The sequence below is a fragment of the Sorex fumeus genome, unplaced genomic scaffold, assembly GCF_029834395.1.
Source record: "Sorex fumeus unplaced genomic scaffold, SorFum_2.1 ptg000265l, whole genome shotgun sequence".
NCBI lineage: Eukaryota > Metazoa > Chordata > Mammalia > Eulipotyphla > Soricidae > Sorex > Sorex fumeus.
Genome location: NW_026606322.1, coordinates 10,660,318 through 10,679,432, shown reverse-complemented (window position 1 = coordinate 10,679,432; position 19,115 = coordinate 10,660,318). Strand labels below are relative to the sequence as shown.

Genomic DNA, 19,115 nt, shown 5'->3' with positions numbered 1-19,115 from the left:
CCTTTCAGTTTATGGCCTGACTCACTGTTAGTTTTATAGGTGAAAATGTAATTTGCAAAATTTTAACCTCTGAAATGCAAACCCATCTTTGTGGGATATAGCTTTGAAATTTTATGAACCACCACAGACTTAGTAGGGAAAAGGACAGTAATTATTTTTGCACTCTTAATAATGTACCATATATGTTGGGACAGAAAAAAGTCTTAGGCAATTTATGAAGATTAAAGCATCTTTTCATATCACAGTGGCATGAAACTAGAAATCAACTACAAAAAAAGAATGTAAATCACTGGAATCTGAAGAAAAAACACTTTCTGTTGATACATTTCTGAATCAAGAAGGAAGTCTAGAAGAAAGTAAAAATATATGGATGACCAGAGAGGTAGTATAGTGGGCAGGGCATTTGCCTTGCAAGCAGCCAGTCTTGAGTTCAATCGTTGGTATCCCATATGGTCCTCCAGGCACCATCAGGTGTGATTCCTAGGCAAGAGCCAGGAGTAAGCCCTGAGTACCACTGGGTGTAACCCATATGTAGACAAATTAAAATGAAGAAACATCCTATAGAAAAACATGAATGCCACAAAAGCAGTATAAAAATAAAAATTTATAGTAAGACCTAATTCAGGAATCAAAATAATTTTATTTAATAATTTTAAATAAAAATTTTAAAATGTAAGCCTATACAAAACCCAAGGTCAGGAGAATGAGATAAAAATAAAATAAGAATTGGAGAAGAAATTAACAAAATTTTTAAAAAGAGAAAGAGAGATCAAAAAGACCATTAAAAAGGTCATTGAAACTAAGAGCTGGGTTTTTTTTGTAACCACAAAATATACAAAGCTTTAGACATACAAAGAGAGAAAAGCTCAAATATAATAAAAAATTAAAGAAGTCATAAAAGATACTACAGAAACAAAAGGGATTACAAGTATTATAACAATCTATCTGGCAACATTGGGGACTAGAAGAGTAACAGAGGAGGTGAGGTGTTCACTTTACATGCAGCCACCCAGGCTTGGTTTCCAGAACTACATATGATCATTTGAGCATAGATAGGGGGTTACTTCACAGATCCAGGAATCAATATGGCAGGAGTGACCCATCCTTTCCCCTGACAATCTATCTGACAGCATACTAGATAGTGTGGAAGAAATAAACAAATTCTTAGAAATATACAGCATTCTACAACAGGAAGGAAGGAAGGAAGGAAGGAAGGAAGGAAGGAAGGAAGGAAGGAAGGAAGGGAGGGAGGGAGGGAGGGAGGGAGGGAGGAAGAATGAAAGAAGAAAAAGAAAGAAGAGAAAGAAGAAAGGGGGAGGGAAGCAGGGAGGGAGAGGGGAAAGAAAGAGTAAGAAAGAAACAATGAAAGCAAGAAAATCTGAATAGACTGATCACAAGTGAAGAATTTGAATTGGCAATCAAAGGCCTCCACATATCAAAAAACCTGGAATTAGTCAGTGCAGGTGGGATTATGGTGATAAGGAATCCTTCTTCAATGTTGGTGAGAATATTATCTGGTTCAAATTTTATGGAAAGCAATATGAGATTTAAAAAAAAAAAAAGAAAGAGAAAGACTAGAGCTCCCACATGATCCAGCAATACCACTTTTTGACATCTATTCCCCAAACACAAAAAACGTTAATTTGAAAGGATATATGCACACTTATGTTCATCACTTGACTATTGCACTTAGTACAATAGCCAAGATATGGAAACAACCCAAATGTCCAATTACAAATGAGTGGATCAGGAAGTTGTGGTACAGATACACAATAGAATACTATGCAGCTGTAAGAAAGAACAAAATTATGAAACTTGCAGCAACATGGATTAAACTAGAGAATATCATGCTGAGTGACGTCAGTGAGGAGAGGGACAGACACATAATGATCTCTCTCATATGTGGGACCTAAACACACACAGTGAGGGAACAATAAAGGTACGAAAGCAATGTTAACAGAGGAACTGACCCACACAATTGAGTTCAGTTCGGCGAGGGTGATAAGAGGGGTGGGGGGCTGGGTTTATTTGGGGGACACCGGTTATGGGTTTGGTGTTAGAATTATGTCTACTAGAAGCCATTATTAATACTATTATGAACCAAAAACTTTAAAAATTATTTTAGAAAACTCCTCCCCCCAAACAAAGGCCAGGACCAAATACTTCACTAATAAATCAGACATCTCATACAATGATGATCACAGAAAAAATGTATTGAACAATCCTATAAAACTGATTGACAGTATCTGCTAAAGCTAAACAAACACAGAAGGTCAGACCCAGCAGTTCCCCTCCTGGCTATATAGAAAACGTGCACCTGTGTCTTTGTACGCCCACTCCCCACCCAACCTAAGGATTTGCACTTGCTGATGTAAATCTTAAAACCTCCCAACCAGGTGTACTACAGGGAATTGTAAAGCTTCCGCCTTCCTCTTGGCCCATATCCCTAGACCTCCCTAACTCTAGTGGCCACACCAAAATCCAGAATCACGTGGACACAACTGCATTACGTCACTCACCACTGTAGTATCACTGTGGGGTACTACAGTGTTGGGTAACATTGGGTTATCCTTGCTCCTCCCCCAGGGAGCTTAAGGCTTATTGAGTCACTCCCACTCCATCAGGAGTGCAACTGAGGCACACCCAATTCCATCAGGCACTAGTAATCCTATATTGCTTTCCTCTTTGCTTTATGTCATTTGCATGGTTTATTTAGCAATGTACTATTCGGGTAGATACAGGAAGACAACTGATGCTATACTATGTAACATGGAGTTACTTGACTCCAAAATAATATTTATCCCTGCGTATCCATAATTACTTGACTTAAGCCTCAGTTCCCTTTAGTTCCTAGCATTTTAGGAGCAGGGTCCCGACAAGGGACTGGATGATCTCGGGGCAAGTTTTGAGCTACCCTGGCATCAAAATGGGCCAGGGAAAGTACCATAATACTTAACTATAAGTTAAGAGCACAGTCATGGACCAACTCTCTCATGACCTAAAAAGAAATAAATGAATAAGGACCCTTCTGGGGTTAGGAAGACTAAGCTGGCCTGAGGACTGTGGTCTGAAATAAATAGTGAGATGTCCCCAGGAAGAGCCAACCTTTAACTTAATATGTCTCTTACTGTGTTCATACAAAATGACATTGCTAGAAATATTATAAGAAGTCAAATTACTATGACTGTTTAATTGGATTACTAGATGAGGAAAGGAGAAAGCAATACACCCTGGATGGAATCCCGCTCTTGAGCGGATCTCCTAGTAATCTGGAATGCTGAATCCTCAGATGACATTTTATCCTTGAGTTAATCCCCTGTAGGAGTGGCTTTACCTCTGTTTGTTGTTATGATAATGTTCGACCCCACCCTTCATGATCTCTAAATAGCTATGTTATAAGGGGTAAGAGAGGACTAGACACTGAAACTGAGATGTTGAAGATGTCGGGGACGAGATGCTGAAGATGAGATGCTGAGGACGAGATGTTGTAGATGCTGAAGACAAGATGCTGAGAAATAGGCATTGGAGATGAGAAAGGCGAGATGCTGAGGACAAGATGTTGTAGATGCTTTTTTTTTCTTTTTTTTTCCCTTTATTGTATTTTATTTTTTTTTAAAGTTGTAGATTTACAATTTTTTGTGCTTGGGTTTCGATTATACAATGATCAGATACCCATCCCTCCACCAGTGCCCATTTTCCACCACCATGGATAATATCCCCCCCATCCCCATCCCCCCACCCCCCCCCCGCCTCTGTGGCAGGGCAATCCCCTGTGTTCTCTCTCTCCTTTTGGGTGTTGTGGTCTGCAAAAGAGGCATTGAGTGGCAAACATGTTCAGTCCATAGTCTACTTTCGACATGCATCTCCCCTCCTGGGAGGATCCTCCAAACATCCTTTATTTGGTGCTCCCTTCTCTATCTGAATAGCCCTTTCCTCTAGGATACCCGGCTGGCCTCTAAGTTATGGAGTAATCCTCCTGGTGCTGATCTCAGCTATTCTTGGGTATTAATCTCATACTTTGTTACTTTATATCCCCCAGATGAATGCAATCTTTCTATGTCTATCCCTCTCTTTCTGACTCATTTCGCTTAGCATGACACTTTCCATATTGTACCACTTGTATGTAAATTTCATGACTTCATCTTTTCTAAGAGCTACATAGTACTCCATTGTGTAGATGTACCAAAGTTTCTTTAACCAGTCATCTGTTCTTGGGCATTCAGGTTTCTTCCAGTTTCTGGCTATTGTAAAGAGGGCTGCAATGAACAAACAAGTGCAGATGTCACTTCGACTATACATTTTTGCCTCTCTGGGATATATTCCCAGGAGTGGTATTGCTGGGTCAAATGGGAGCTCAATTTCTAATTTTTTGAGTAGATGCTGAGGACTAAACGTTGAAGATGAGAAAATCAACAATGAGACGTTGGAGACAAGGAGAAGAACTGAGATTTTGGGAGACTCTGAGGACTAGAAGGAGAACCAGATGACGATGATGATGACAGGAAGTAGATAACTATGAGACTGTCAAGATGAGGAAGAAGATATGACAGTGGAGATCTATGAGGAGACTAGGATGATGAATTCTGGTGACAGGGACTATGACCAAAATGACAACTATGACTGCGCTGTAAAGAGAGAGATCGGACTACACCCAGGAAGAAAGAGAAATAAACCGACTACCGACCATCCGGGGACCTGGGACCTGTTTCTCAGGCTCTTCTGCCTTTGCCTGTCGGCCACTGCCGCTACCACTGCCATCGTCATCTTCCAGCCTGGGGAGGCAGCCCTCAGCCACTGAAATCTGGAGTCTCAAGTTCAAGCATGTCCATGAACCCCTGCACCTTTTTCCTTTGAAACTTACACTACAGAGTCCTAATCCAGTCATAGAATATTTCCGTAGCTATCTCTGCAGAATATTTCTGGAGATATGCCAAGAACAGTAACAATAACAGTTCTCATTCCCCTGACCCTGAAAGAGCCTCCAGTATGGCAGTGTTGGGAAAGGCGAGTAAGGAGAGGCTGTAAAATCTCAGGGCTGAGACAAATGGAGACAATACTGGAGCCTGCTCGAGTAAATCAATGAACAACGGCATGACAGTGATAAGTTTATGGGGTTGTGCTCCCAAGTGCTTGGCAGGACGTGCTCTCAAGGCATCTTTTCCCCTTTTTTGACTTCATGGGTCTTTTAACTTCCATCAGGTTTCAACCTTTTCCAGTGTTCGTGCAAGGGTCCATACATCTAGAAGGAGATTGTTGTTGTTTCCTGACAGCCAATTACCAACATGAGATAAAACACACATTAAATGTATATTTAATGTATTGTTTTTAGCCTTTAACATGCTGACTTTAGCTGTCTTTATTCATTTCTGGTTCATTGAGTCATTTTCTCCCTTTCCTTTATTATACACAAAATTTATGATGTCCTTTGAAGTAGGATTAAAATCTGATCATATAAATTTAACAATTATCATCGATTTGCTCGAGCGGGCCCAGTAACGTCTCCATTGGAGACTTTGTTGTTACTGTGTCTGGCATATCGAATACTCTCGGTAGCTTGCCGGGCTCTCCAAGAGGGGCGGAGGAATCGAACTCGGGTCGGCCATGTTGGCTGCGTGCAAGGCAGACGCCCTACCTGCTGTGCTATTGCTCCAGACCTTTAACAATTATAATAAATATAAATTAACATTCATTAACATTCATGTAGTAATGTAGTAGTACAGTGGGTAGGGCATTTGTCTTGCATGCAGCCAACCCAGGTTTGATTCCTCTGCCCTTCTCGGACAGCCCAGCAAGCTACCAAGAGCATCTTGCCCACATGGCAAAGCCTGGCAAGCTACCCATGACCTATTTGATATGCCAAACACAGTAACAACAAGTCTCACAATTTGTTGTGAGAGGTTACCAGTGCCCACTTGAGCAAATTGATGAACAAGGAGAGGACAGTGCTAACAGTGCAGTCCTGGAGAATAAACAAGAGGAACATCTATATCTCTCTTTCTCACTAAAATACCATTACTTGATAATAAAAACAGTCTGAACAGCAGAAGCTCAAGCAGCAGACTGTTAGTATAAATAATTAATCAGATCATAACTCAGGTGGAGCGATAGCACAGCGGGTAGGGCGTTCGCCTTACAAGCGGCCAACATGGCTGACCCGAGTTCGATTCCTCCGCCCCTCTCGGAGAGCCCGGCAAGCTACCGAGAGTATTCGATATGCCAGACACAGTAACAACAAAGTCTCCAATGGAGACGTTACTGGGCCCGCTCGTGCTAATCGACGATCAACGGGAGGGCCTTTACTTTACTTTTACTTTTATAACTCAGGTAACATGGAATCTAAAGCTCCACTGTCAGCATCCACAAAATTCAAAGAACAATGGGGAAACATCGACACTACTTCCACTACCCAGCCGTTGCCACACTTCAGGACACTTTCTGGACACGCGCGGCCGCAAAGTGGCCGCGCGACACATCATAAGACACTAAATACCCAACTTCCGGAATTGTCGTACCGTATTTGATAGGGTTCAAATATGGTAACACCTACAAGGGTGATTAGAGGTCGCCCCAAAAGCCTCTATCCCTCTCGGAAAGACTGGCAAGCTACCGAGAGTATTCCGCCCGCACGGAAGAGCCTGGCAAGCTATCCGTTGTGTATTCGATATGCCAAAACCAGTAACTACAACTGGTCTCATTCACCTGACCCTGAAGGCTTCACTGACATGGCAGCACTGAGAAGGATGAGAAAGGAGAGGCTGACAAAATCTCAAGGCCGACCTAGGCTGCCACAACGAAGGAACACAAAAATGATCGTCTGTACTTTCAATGCACGTACGCTAGCATCAGATGCATCCATCGAGGACCTGATGGTACAAGCGCAAATGATCAAGTACGACATCATTGGTCTGACCGAGACAAGAAGGCACGAATCTCACCATGCCGTTTGCGACACTGGAGAAGAATTGTTCCTCGGAACATGCGATAAAAGAGGTGTTGGAGGCGTCGGTGCCCTTGTCAACACAAACTTGGCCAAGAGCATTGATTCATTCGAATGCCTAACAACCCGAAACGGACGTTTACATTTGAATAGATGTGGCTCACTGCCTGCAGTTTCTATCTTCGTTGTCTACGCACCAACATCTCATTATGATGAAAGAGAAATCGAGAAGTTCTACATGGAGCTAGAGAAGTTCTATAAAGAAGACCACACCTTCTATAAGATCATTGTGGGTGATTTTAATGCCCAGATAGGACCGAGAAGATCAGCTGAAGAACTTCACATCGGGACCCATGGCCTAGAATGGAACGAACAGGGTGAGAGACTGTCTGAGTTCATCATGTCGACCAAGACCATTCATGGTAACTCACAGTTCCAGAAGGCAGAATCTAAACGATGGACACGGGAGTCTCCCGGTGGACGATTCCACAACGAAATAGACCACATCATATTCAATCGACGGTTTTGCCTGACTGATGTCGCTGTTGTCCCAAAATTTCGAACAGGATCGGACCACCGTCTCCTTCGTGCAAAATTCTACTTCACAGAGCGGGGAGAAAGGGCTGCAAAGTTCAAAAAGAGAACTCCCAGAACGACCACCAACTGGGAACTCTTTGGTACTATTGCGGCAACATGGGAAAATGCCATTGTTGACAACATTGACGAGGAATACAATCGACTGGTTCAGCACCTCCATGAATGTGCGAGGAACGCCAAGAGAGAGATAGCCACAAAAAATCGCCTATCTTCGAAAACTCTTGAGCTAATTCGCCAGCGTGGTTTGGCGCATGCCTCAGGCAACCGCAAGCTAACATCTGACCTCGCAAAGCAGTGCAGAGATGCGATCAAGGAAGACCTCAAAGAGAAAAGAGCAGAAGTACTGGTAGATGCGGCAGAAGCCGGGAAAAGTATTCATAACGCCCGCCTGTCCTTCGCCAACTACAAGACCAAGATGACTGCCCTCCGACGTCCTGATGGATCCATCACATCCTCCAGAACGGCAATGGAGAAGATTATCCATGACTTCTACTCAAATCTCTTCGATAGCCATGTCCACTTGCTGACATACCAAAATCCACAGGATGGATATGTCGTTCCCAACGTTCTCCCTTCCGAAATCCGACATGCCATTTTGTCGGTAAAGAAGCAAACAGCACCCGGCCCAGACAAGGTCAAACGTGAACACCTGAAGAACCTGCCGTCAGTACTCATCAATACACTGGCTCGGCTCTTCACTCGCTACCTGTCTGAATGCAAGGTTCCGTCCCAATGGAAAACCAGCAGGACCGTACTACTGTTCAAGAAGGGAGACATCCATGACATTGGCAACTATCGCCTGATCTGCCTATTGTCTGTCATCTACAAGTTGTTCACTCGAGTCATCCTAAATAGGATTGGCAGAACACTAGATGAAGGACAACCATGTGAGCAAGCCGGGTTCCGCAAAGAACTCAGCACCATCGACCATATCCACACGATAACCAAGCTCATTGAGGTTTCTCGGGAGTTCAAGATGCCGCTCTGTTTAACGTTCATTGATTTAAAGAAGGCCTTCGATTCTGTTGAGATGGAAGTGGTCATTGAAGCCCTAGCCAATCAGGGCATTCAAGCCCAATACATCAGGATCCTCCGTGAGCTGTATTGCGGATTCACTACCAGGATCTCACCATTCTACAAAGAAGTGATCGTTGATGTCAAAAGAGGGGTTCTGCAGGGTGATACCATTTCACCGAAACTCTTCAGTGCCACCCTCGAGAACATCATGCGACGACTGGAATGGGAAGGAATGGGAGTGAAGATAGATGGTCGGCAACTACACCACCTCCGCTTTGCTGATGACATTGTTTTAATAACACCAAACATCAGCCAAGTGGCACAAATGCTGGCCGACTTTGACCGTGAGTGTGGAAAGGTAGGACTACAGCTGAATCTTACGAAGACAATGTTTATGAGAAACAGCCTCGTTCCTGACGCCCCATTCGCTCTCAACGGAATGACCATCTCTGAATGCAACAGCTATGTGTACCTAGGTCAAGAGGTCAACATGACAAATGACCTGACACCCGAGCTGCGCAGGAGGAAGAGAGCGGCTTGGAACGCCTTCAAGAACATCGAAGAAATAGTTAAGAGGACGAAGAACCTCCAGCTCCGGGCACATCTCTTTGATTCCACTGTTCTTCCTGCATTAACATATGCCTCAGAGACCTGGGCCCTACGCAAACAAGATGAGAACACTATTCAGGTCTCCCAAAGAAGAATAGAAAGAGCTATGCTTGGAATATCACATTTCACTAAAATGAGAGAAAGAATCCGGAGTTCTGACATCCGTCGACGATCAAGAATCAGGGACGCTGTCTCATTTGCCAAGGTGTCCAAAATCAGATGAGCTGGTCATGTAATGAGATTTAAAGATGACCGCTGGACTAGAGCTGTTACCCACTGGATTCCACGGGATGTCAAAAGACCGCGTGGCCGCCCACCTACCAGATGGTCAGACTTCTTCGTCAAGATCATGAATGATTGGTTTGAGGCCCTTCATGTTCCCAGAGCGAACAGATGCCATTGGGCTACACTTGCACGCGACAGGGACAAATGGAGACGTTACTGGCGCCCACTCAAGCAAATCGACGACTAACGGGAAGTTAAGTGATAAGTGATAAGTGATAATGGGGAAACAAGGGGATTCGGCAGCAATGGCAGATACAGAGAGGAATCCAGGCAAGGCCTCAAGTTCATAACAAATTCTTTTTTTTTTCTTTTTGGGTCCCACCCGGCTATGCACCGGGGTTACTCCTGGTTCATGCACTCAGGAATTACTCCTGGTGGTGCTCAGGGGACCATATGGGATGCTGGGAATCAAACCCAGGTTGGCCGCATGCAAGGCAAACACCCTACCCGCTGTGCTATCATTCCAGCACTCATAAAAATTCTTGAGCCTGGTTGAGAAGGACTTCATATCAACACTATCTGCAATGGCAATGAAGCTAGTTACTTGCAAGGGAATTTAAGCATCCATAAGAGAAAAACAAAAGCAAGCAACTCAAGGAATAATTGATTCAGAGTATGAAAGAATTCAGACAAATGCAACTGAAAAAGCAAAAGAATAAAACAACAAGGCATAGTAACAGAATTATGAATACAGATAACTGTATCTGTAAATGTAAAGGCAAAATACAAACCAGCATCAATAATAAAGCAGCAAAGAAAGAATAAATAAAAAGAGTGGAAGAGAACATAAGGCACCTGATGGATAGGTAAGAAGATTAATTTCTAAATTATAGAATCACTAAAAGGAAGAGATAATAGCTCAGAACTTTCCCAGTCTGACCCAAAGAGTACCAAACAATATACACTCAAACAATATACAGAAACAGAACAAAATACACTGTAATAAAAAATGGCAAATACCAAAGAGACAGACTGCTTAAAGCATCGAGAGAAGAAAAACCTCAAAAATAAGAGAAATAACTTTAAAAATATCACAGCAGATCTCCCATATGAAACCATACAAGCGAGAAGAGAGTGGAATAACAGATTCAAAGTATTGGATGAAAGAAAGTCATCCTAGAGTTCAGTACCCTGAAAAGCTGTCATCTAGATTTGAGGAAAAGATAAAACAATTCTCAGTCAAACAAGAGCTAGGAACATCTGCTATAACTAAACCAACCCTGCAAGAAATACTGAAAGGGCAGCTATAAAAACCAAATATCAATTACAGAAACAACCCCACAGAGAATAATGGAAACACAGACCTTTATAACCTTTATACCAATTATCACTCTGAATATCAATGGACAAGACTCTCCCATCAAAAGGCACAAAGTGACTGGATGAATCAGGAAACAAAATCCATCTATTTACTGCTTACAGTAAAAATCCACAAAATCCACAAGACAAATACAGGTTCCAGAGTGAAAGGATGTAAAAGAACAAATGAGCCGGTGGTGGACAAAAAAAAGCCGGGACAGCCATACTTTTATCAGACCGAAGAGCATTCAATCTAAAGAATGTAATTAAAGATAGGAATGGATAGTACTTCCTTGTTAAGGGAACAGCAGATCAAGGAATATTAATGAACTCTTAGCAACATATACAAACCAAATGTAGAGTCAGCAAAGTTTATATGGCTTTTGTTTGCAAACCTTCAAGAAATACATTGACAGAAACTCAATAGCAGTTAGACTTCAACACTCCACTTTAGCCATTAGATAGATCAACCAGACAGAATACCAATAAAGATACAAGAGCAAGAGCCCTAAATGAACCTAAATAAAACCTTAAAAGAAAACTTACTGATGCAGTAAGAAGGAGGGACCCATTTTCCCCTATCCATAACTAATAAAAGATGGACCCAACAGGTCCACAAGGTCCAGGAAAGAACAATGTCCTGATGTTTCATTCCTCTATTACTTTGTGAAGTTTTATATCTATATCTCTCCACATAATCATATCATGTCAGTAGTCTTCAATAGAATATTAATCTAATATCTTTCTTCTCAATCTTTCTTTTCTTCCTATATATATTATTCATTTTTGGAAAAAATGCAAAAAAACAGAAATAAATGCTTATATATGTTCAAAACATGCAGAAGAAGAATCATAGCATTGTTGTTCACAGTAGCTATATAACAGATATTCAAATATTCATCAATAGTTAAGTAGATAAATTGTGGTAATACCACTTAGTAAAACATTAGAAATTAGTGGGAAAGAATGAACTACTATCACCTACAACAAATAATATAACCTTAGGCATGATACCAGATAAAAGAAGTAAAGTACAAAAGAATAATCATATTATAATATTTCATTTACTTGAAGTTCACAGACAAAACTAATTGATGGTAATAAATACTCATCTTTGGAGAGCAAATATTTGCTGAGAGGGACCACAAGGAAACTTTCTGGAGTGCTAAAATGTTCTTAATGTAGGTATTGTATATGTGTGGTTACACATCAATAAAATGCAGCAAACAGTTTACATTAAGACTTTTGCACCTATGCAACTTATTTCTTTGTGAAATAAACTGGTGCATGAGTGGGTTCAGATATGAAGTTATCTTTCATTACAAATCCTTTGGTTCTTCTTCAGTTTTTCCTCTGTATATGTTTATGTGTTAATTACAGTGAAAATAATTTGTCAAAACCAGAATGTATTACATAAGTTAGTTTGTAAAAAAAAATAAAATCTATTAAATTTCTCAGATTTGAACTAGAAAGGCAAAAATGAAAGCTCAGGAAAACACAAGGAGTGCCTTGAGGATTCCCTGAGACTATAAAACTCTGGGAATGGACATTTCGGTAGACTTATTAATCTGTCTATTTTAGTTACAGTACAGCACTACTTCACTCCCAAGTAGTGCTTGGGACCATGTGAAGTCAGAAATCAAACCCAGGAGGCAAAGCACTTGCTCTAGCCTTTTATAGCCATCTCCTTGGATCCAGAAATTATATCTTTTCATCCTCCATGAAATATGGAGGAAAAGTTCTAAGAGACCATTAAGAAGTACTCATACACATGCTCTCAAAACATGTTGGCTCCCAGAATCCAAGGATCCCACCTATTCTGTAGTTTCATTAGGCCAAGGTGATGTTTCTCTTTTTCCCATGCTAATTCTTTTTCCAACTGTTGAATCTTGTGAACTGTTTTGCTATTGATCTCTGCACGAATTCTGGAATCTATGTCAAAATCCTGTAGGTAAACAGATACGTTAATCAAAACAGGCAATTTTCCAATGCATTATCAATCCTATCTTGGGCATTATTTTCATTTGTCTTAATTTCATGGTGCATCAGAACACTACCCCAAGTATCATAAACTACATTTCAGAAACAATTTTTTGGGGGGGAGGTGGGTTTAGATTTTCTGCCATATCCAGTGGTGTTCAATGGATGCCCTCAAGTGACGCCTGTGCTCAGGTCTCACTCCCAAGTAGTGCTTGGGACCATGTGAAGTCAGAAATCAAACCCAGGAGGCAAAGCATTTGCTCTAGCCTTTTATGGCCATCTCCTTGGATCCAGAAATTATTTCTTTTCATCCTCCATGAAAGGTAAAAGGTAAAGGTAAAGGCCCTCCCGTTGATCGTCGATTTGCTCGAGCGGGCCCAGTAACGTCTCCATTGGAGACTTTGTTGTTACTGTGTCTGGCATATCCAATACTCTCGGTAGCTTGCCAGGCTCTCCGAGAGGGGCGGAGGAATCGAACTCAGGTTGGCCATGTTGGTCGCTTGTAAGGCGAACACCCTACCACTGTGCTATTGCTCCAGCCCATGAAATATGGAGGAAAAGTTCTAAGAGACCATTAAGAAGTATGAGTAACAATATTGTAAATCCAAGTACCTAAATTTAAAAGATTATTAAAAAGAAATAATGTAATTAAAATACATATTAAATGTTCCCCACAATTTAAAATAATAAAAGCTAATAATATTTGGGCAACATACAAAATTTTAAAATTTTTATTCCTACCACCTTAAAGTAATTCCTATTATAAAATCAGGCAGAGCCAGAGGAGTTCATGGCACTTAATCATTGGCTAATTTTTTTAAAAACATCTTTCACCAAGGAAACACTTTTCCATAACTTTTATAACTCTTATCTTCACTCTGGAAAAATATCAGGACCTTTACTCACACACAAAATTGCAAGTAGTCATTATTCTTTTCAGAGGGAGGCTATTTTAAGCAATGATATCTACCCACCAAACAGCCCCAGTTCTTTATTTTGAACTAAGTCATTCATGTGCTGCAACTATAAACTTTCTTCCTCATAAAATAGCATTAATGTTTGTTAATCACTACAAGTTGGTCTTTTAACCAAAATAGTGAGTTCACTGTTATGATTTCACCAGAGCATGTTTTTTCAAAGCCCTTTCACTAAAGACTTCTAGAATTGTAAGGCTGGAAATTCAAGAGGTACGGTCAATGTGATAAATTCTGTTTTTTTTTCTTGATTAGGCACTTGACAAGAATTTTGATTAGAAAGAAGTTTTAAAAAGAAGTGGAGCATTGCTATAAATTGCAAAGGTTAAAAAAAAAACAAAATTAGCTTAAATAATTTAAGGATTGTCTCTTTAGCTAGAATTATATTAAAACAACTTTCTGAACTTTTTGAAGCAACATACTATCTCTCCAATAAATTGAGTTATAGACATGGAGGGCTGGAGCGATAGCACAGTGGGTTTGCCTTGCACACGGCCGACTCAGGTTCAACTCCTTCACCCCTCTCGGAGAGCCTGGCAAGCTACCGAGTGTATCTCGCCCCCAGGGCAAAGCCTGGCAAGCTACCCGTGACGTATTTGATATGCCAAAAACAGTAACAACAAGTCTCACAATTTGTTGTGAGACGTTACTGTTGCCTGCTCAAGTGAATCGATGAACAATGGGAGGACAGTGCTACAGTGCTATAGACAATGGAACCCCAAAGTCAAATTATATAATGACCTATTTGTCAGATATCTTGAATAGGTACAGCAAAAGTTGATAGCTAGGTTCAAAATTAATTTTATCTTATCTTCTTACAAAAATGCAATAGCTAGAGTCATAAGTAAACTTTTTATTATTTGTATTTTAAGCCATGTATCAAGTACTTGTTTTTCAGTTGCTGCCAGCACACTAATCAGATTAAGAGAAGATGGTTTTGAATGCTTTAGTTTTTTTTTATATGGGGGAGAGGGTGATGGTGGCAGAAGGGTGGTTCTAAGCCATACCCGAGGTGCTCAGGGCTTACTCCTGGCTCTGTGCTTAGGGATCACTCTGGGTCAGACTCAGGAAACCATAGAGGATGCCAGGAATTGAACCCAGAAACATGTTAAAACTTTAATTTTAATTTAGGCTTACTGTTCGTTTAAATTTCATATGCTTTGGTAATTCCTCATTTATTTGTAATAGTTTCTGAAATTCAGCCCTCAAGTTTTTGAGTTTTTCTCTCTTCTTAGCCTTTACTTCTTCCACTTCTTTCATTATCTTGTCATGTTCCCTTTTTCTTCTGGCATTTTCAATACTAAAAGCAGATATTTAAGTGGATAACAAGTTAGGATATAGAAAATAGCTTAAGAGGGAAATAGTACTGGATAATTTGTAAATTCATTTGGCTTAGTTAATGAAACGTCCTATTATCAATCAATAGTAAAATGTTGGTTTGTTCTATAAAATCCAAGGCCTAGTAGGTATTTATCAAATCCCCATACCTGTAGGCTTTAGGATCATCAATATCTTCTACAATTGGCTCTGGTTCAATTCCAACCTATAGGAAGGGAAATAAAACGTCGGTCTTTTAAAATGCCATAATTCTCTTAGCACATTTCATATGAGGTTAGGTGAGGGTTTTTACCCTACAATTATTAACAATTGTAGGTCTAGAAAAATTTTCACAAAAAAATTAACTTGAGAACAAAGGCAGTTGTAAATTTATTTGTTTGTGCTTTTTTTATTTAAAGTGGCACAAAGAAAAAGTCTTAAAACCTAATCACCTAAATGCAAAATGTTAATATTCCCTTAGCTCCCCACCAAATTATAAATTGTCAATATTGATGTGCTATTTAAAAAGAATACACACATACACTTTAAGTCTTTAATTTGAAAATATTTTAGCATATTCCGTACATTCATTACACCCAAAAATACCTCATTTGTATCCATGTTTCTAAGTATATGTATGCATATGCATTTAATTTGAAGTTCCTTAAAAGAAGATAAACAGTGAGAAGTGCATAGAATACTCCTCATGGAAAAAAGCTAATAAAAGTATGAAGGTTTCCTCAGAAGTAATGCCAACTTAAATTAGCACATAGTATGATGCAAACACCTTAAAGTATTTGTTTATTCAGATACTGTACAGTAAAATGTTTTACACTGTTCAGGAACAGAAATAGCCAAGCAGAGTCTCGGTTCTTTATAGATAATCAGTTATCAAGCAAAATTTAACTTGTGCATTCTCTGTTCTTTCTCCTAATAAAGAGCCAGGCTTCTGCTTGGCTGTCCTTCTGTGCTCAGGAGTCTGATATCCTAAGGTTCAAACCTGGGACTCTCACATGCAAAGCGAGTGCCCCAGCCCTTTAAGCTATTTCCTGAGCTCAGGAGTTTTCAAATCTTAAGGAACATGAACAATTTTACCAGCACGGGCTGGAGCGATAGCACAGTGGTAGGGCGCTCGCCTTACAAGCGGCCAACATTGCCAACCCGAGTTCGATTCCTCCGCCCCTCTCGGAGAGCCCGGCAAGCTACCGAGAGTATTCGATATGCCAGACACAGTAACAACAAAGTCTCCAATGGAGACGTTACTGGGCCCGCTCGAGCAAATCGACGATCAACGGGAGGGCCTTTATCTTTATCTTATCTTTTAAAATAAGATGCTTTGTTTGTTATCTTGTTCTGATACATACCCTGGGAGGCGGCACTTTAGCTTTGATGCCTTTCTCTAACTCAAATTGAGAAATAATATCAAAAACAAAGATATTACTATCTGCTCCGACAGTCACCAAGAATCGGTCATCAAAGCTGGTTGCTAAGGCTTTGATGCATCCGTAGTCGTTATCATGCATGCCTAAGTGCCAGTATTCTGTCAGGGTGTTCAGTAAAAGACTCTGCTCTTCTAGGATATAGACACGGATTGCTCCATTCTGCATTCCACAAAACATCATCATTTGGCTAGAGCTATAAAACAGAAGCAAAATTAACTTTTCTTCATGTTGATTCAAAATTTCTCATTCAAAAAGCTGACAACAATTTTAGCAATTTCACAGGATCATCCTCTCCTGCCTGTGTTAAAGTACTGTGATGTGTACGTTCTCTCTCTTCGATGCTCCTTGTGTTCTTCTAAATAAAACTATGTACTGCACCATTTGCCTTTTTTTCTGAAATTCTTTTCTGTGAGAAAAGATGATGATCCTGGAAAACCCAAAGCTGACTTTTTTGTGTCCTGCAAAGAGCAAATTCTAGTTCGAGCCTCATTTCACAGCAGCCCAATGATCAATGGATAACAGGGACCAGTTTCAGGCAGGTGTCAAGCAAGTGAACCCTAGGTGGAGTTCGACAGCTGCCTTGTAGAACTGATGGAACATTAGCGTCCAAGTTGTGTGGATGCTCAGAGCAGACTTGACCAACCCTAACCCAATGCAGGTGACAGATGTGGCTAAGTGAAAATAAGTGAAAGAATTCTTCTTTCAAGGCTACCTACCTTGTTCCCCACTGCACACAAGTCATCTGCAACACTTGATTAAAACAAAAAAAGCCAGAAGTCAGGTGACATGTAACATATTCGAAAGCAGCCCGGAGAATCCACAGTTTGGTGGGAGTCAATATTCCCACCTGAAATAACTGTATATTTATCTCATCATAAAAATATAACAAGATGAGTGATTGTTCATAATCTGGCTCAGGTTTGGAGAGTCATACCCAACGGTGATGGGGGGTATGGGGCTGTCCCTGGCTCAGTGCTCCAGGTTAACTCTTGGCTGTGTTTAGGGGATCATGTGGTTTCAGGGATTAAACCTAGTTCCCTGCATGTAAGGCATGGACTCAAACTGTTAAGCTATCTCTCTGGGCCAAAATGGTACGTTTTTGGATCAGAATTCATCCCTATGATATGCTACTTATTGCTATAATGCAGATATATTGCTCTTGAATTTTATTAAACAAAGGTCTTAGGGCCAGAGAGACAACTCAACATGTCAAGGAATGCTTTGCATATGGGAGGCCCTTGGTGTGACTCCCCTTTCCCTGAAAAAAAATATATAAATATTTATTAAAATATATAAAATGTTTTATATTTATATTAAAATATATATTAAATGTATTAATACAGCCTATACACACACACACACACATATATATATACATATATATATTAGGAAAAATGTCCTCTAAAAGTCATATGATGAAATTCAGACAAACTATGCAGTATTTAAAAAAATGGATACAAAAACATGAAGGGGGAGGACTCTATAAAATTTGGAGATTTTATGCCAGGAGTGACTCCTGAGCACCACAGTTTTGCTTGGTGTTACCCGAAAACAAAAATAAGAAAAAAAAAAAGCAAGAAAAGTCTTCACAAATACTCCATTCAGAAAAGACACTTGTACTCCTGTGTACATGCTATTACTATTCACAATAGTCAAAATCTGGAAACAATCCAAGTGCCCAAGAACTTGGATAAAGAAACTATGATACATTCCACAACAGAATAATACTCAGCTATAAGAAAATATGAAATCATACAATTTGCTGCTACATGGGTCGGTCTGGAGAGTCTCATGCTGAGTGGGGTAAGTCAGGAGAGGGACAGACGGAATGACCCCCCTCATATGTGGGGGATAAAGAAACGTAACAAGGAAACAACAAATACCCAAAGGCAATAGAAACTGAGAATTTGATTTTAACAGAAAACATATCACTCAGAGAGTATGGGGAGGGGGACAGGACTGGAGTGGAGAACCCAGTGGAGGCTGTGGTATTGAAATGTTTTATGCATGAAACTCTGACAATATCAATATAGTAAATAAATTTTTAAAAATGAAATGTGGAGAGGCTGGAGAGAGAGAGAGAGAGAGAGTGAGTGTAGGGCACTTGCCTTTTATGCAGCTGACCTGGGTTCAATCTCTGGCACCCCATAAAGTCCCTCAAGCCCTGCCAGGAGTGATCCCTGAGCAAAGAGTGAGGAGTAAGAACTGAGCTTAGCTGGGTGTGATCCAAAACCAAACAAAAAATTTGAAGCTAATAATATAGGTGGTCCTCAAAAAATAACTAGCACTTACACTCAATTGGCAACTACAAAGAACTACTGATTCAATTTATACTATCTCCAGAATCTCTACCCCAGACCTTCATTTGTCAGAAAGGTAGCTCAAAGAGCTGGAGGTCATGTGTTGCATGCAAGAACCTTGGGTTCAATCCCTGGCACACTGGGTCCCCAAAGCACCACCAGTAGCTACCCCCAAGTACTGAGTCAGGAGTAACCTCTGTGCATCACCAGGTGAGACCCAAAAACAAGTGAATAGAAAATAAACCATCTTCATTGTCTGACTATGCAATAATCTCGTCATTAATTGTAAAGCAAATATATACAATTTAAAAAAATTCCATTCAAACCAGAAGAGTTGGTAGTGAAAATTGAACATTTC

At 40.4% G+C, this 19,115-nt stretch overlaps 1 protein-coding gene across 1 annotated transcript in view; it reads right to left on the bottom strand.

The window, feature by feature from the left end:
• Nucleotides 1-19,115, bottom strand: part of CFAP44 (cilia and flagella associated protein 44) — a 134,116-nt gene that overhangs the window by 64,000 nt on the left and 51,001 nt on the right. The window contains exons 17-20 of the mRNA XM_056109135.1: nucleotides 16,380-16,650; nucleotides 15,186-15,241; nucleotides 14,836-14,998; nucleotides 12,559-12,689 (exon numbers count right to left, since the gene is read on the bottom strand). Coding sequence (XP_055965110.1) covers nucleotides 12,559-12,689; nucleotides 14,836-14,998; nucleotides 15,186-15,241; nucleotides 16,380-16,650 — 621 coding nt within the window. The remainder of the gene's footprint in view (nucleotides 1-12,558; nucleotides 12,690-14,835; nucleotides 14,999-15,185; nucleotides 15,242-16,379; nucleotides 16,651-19,115) is intronic.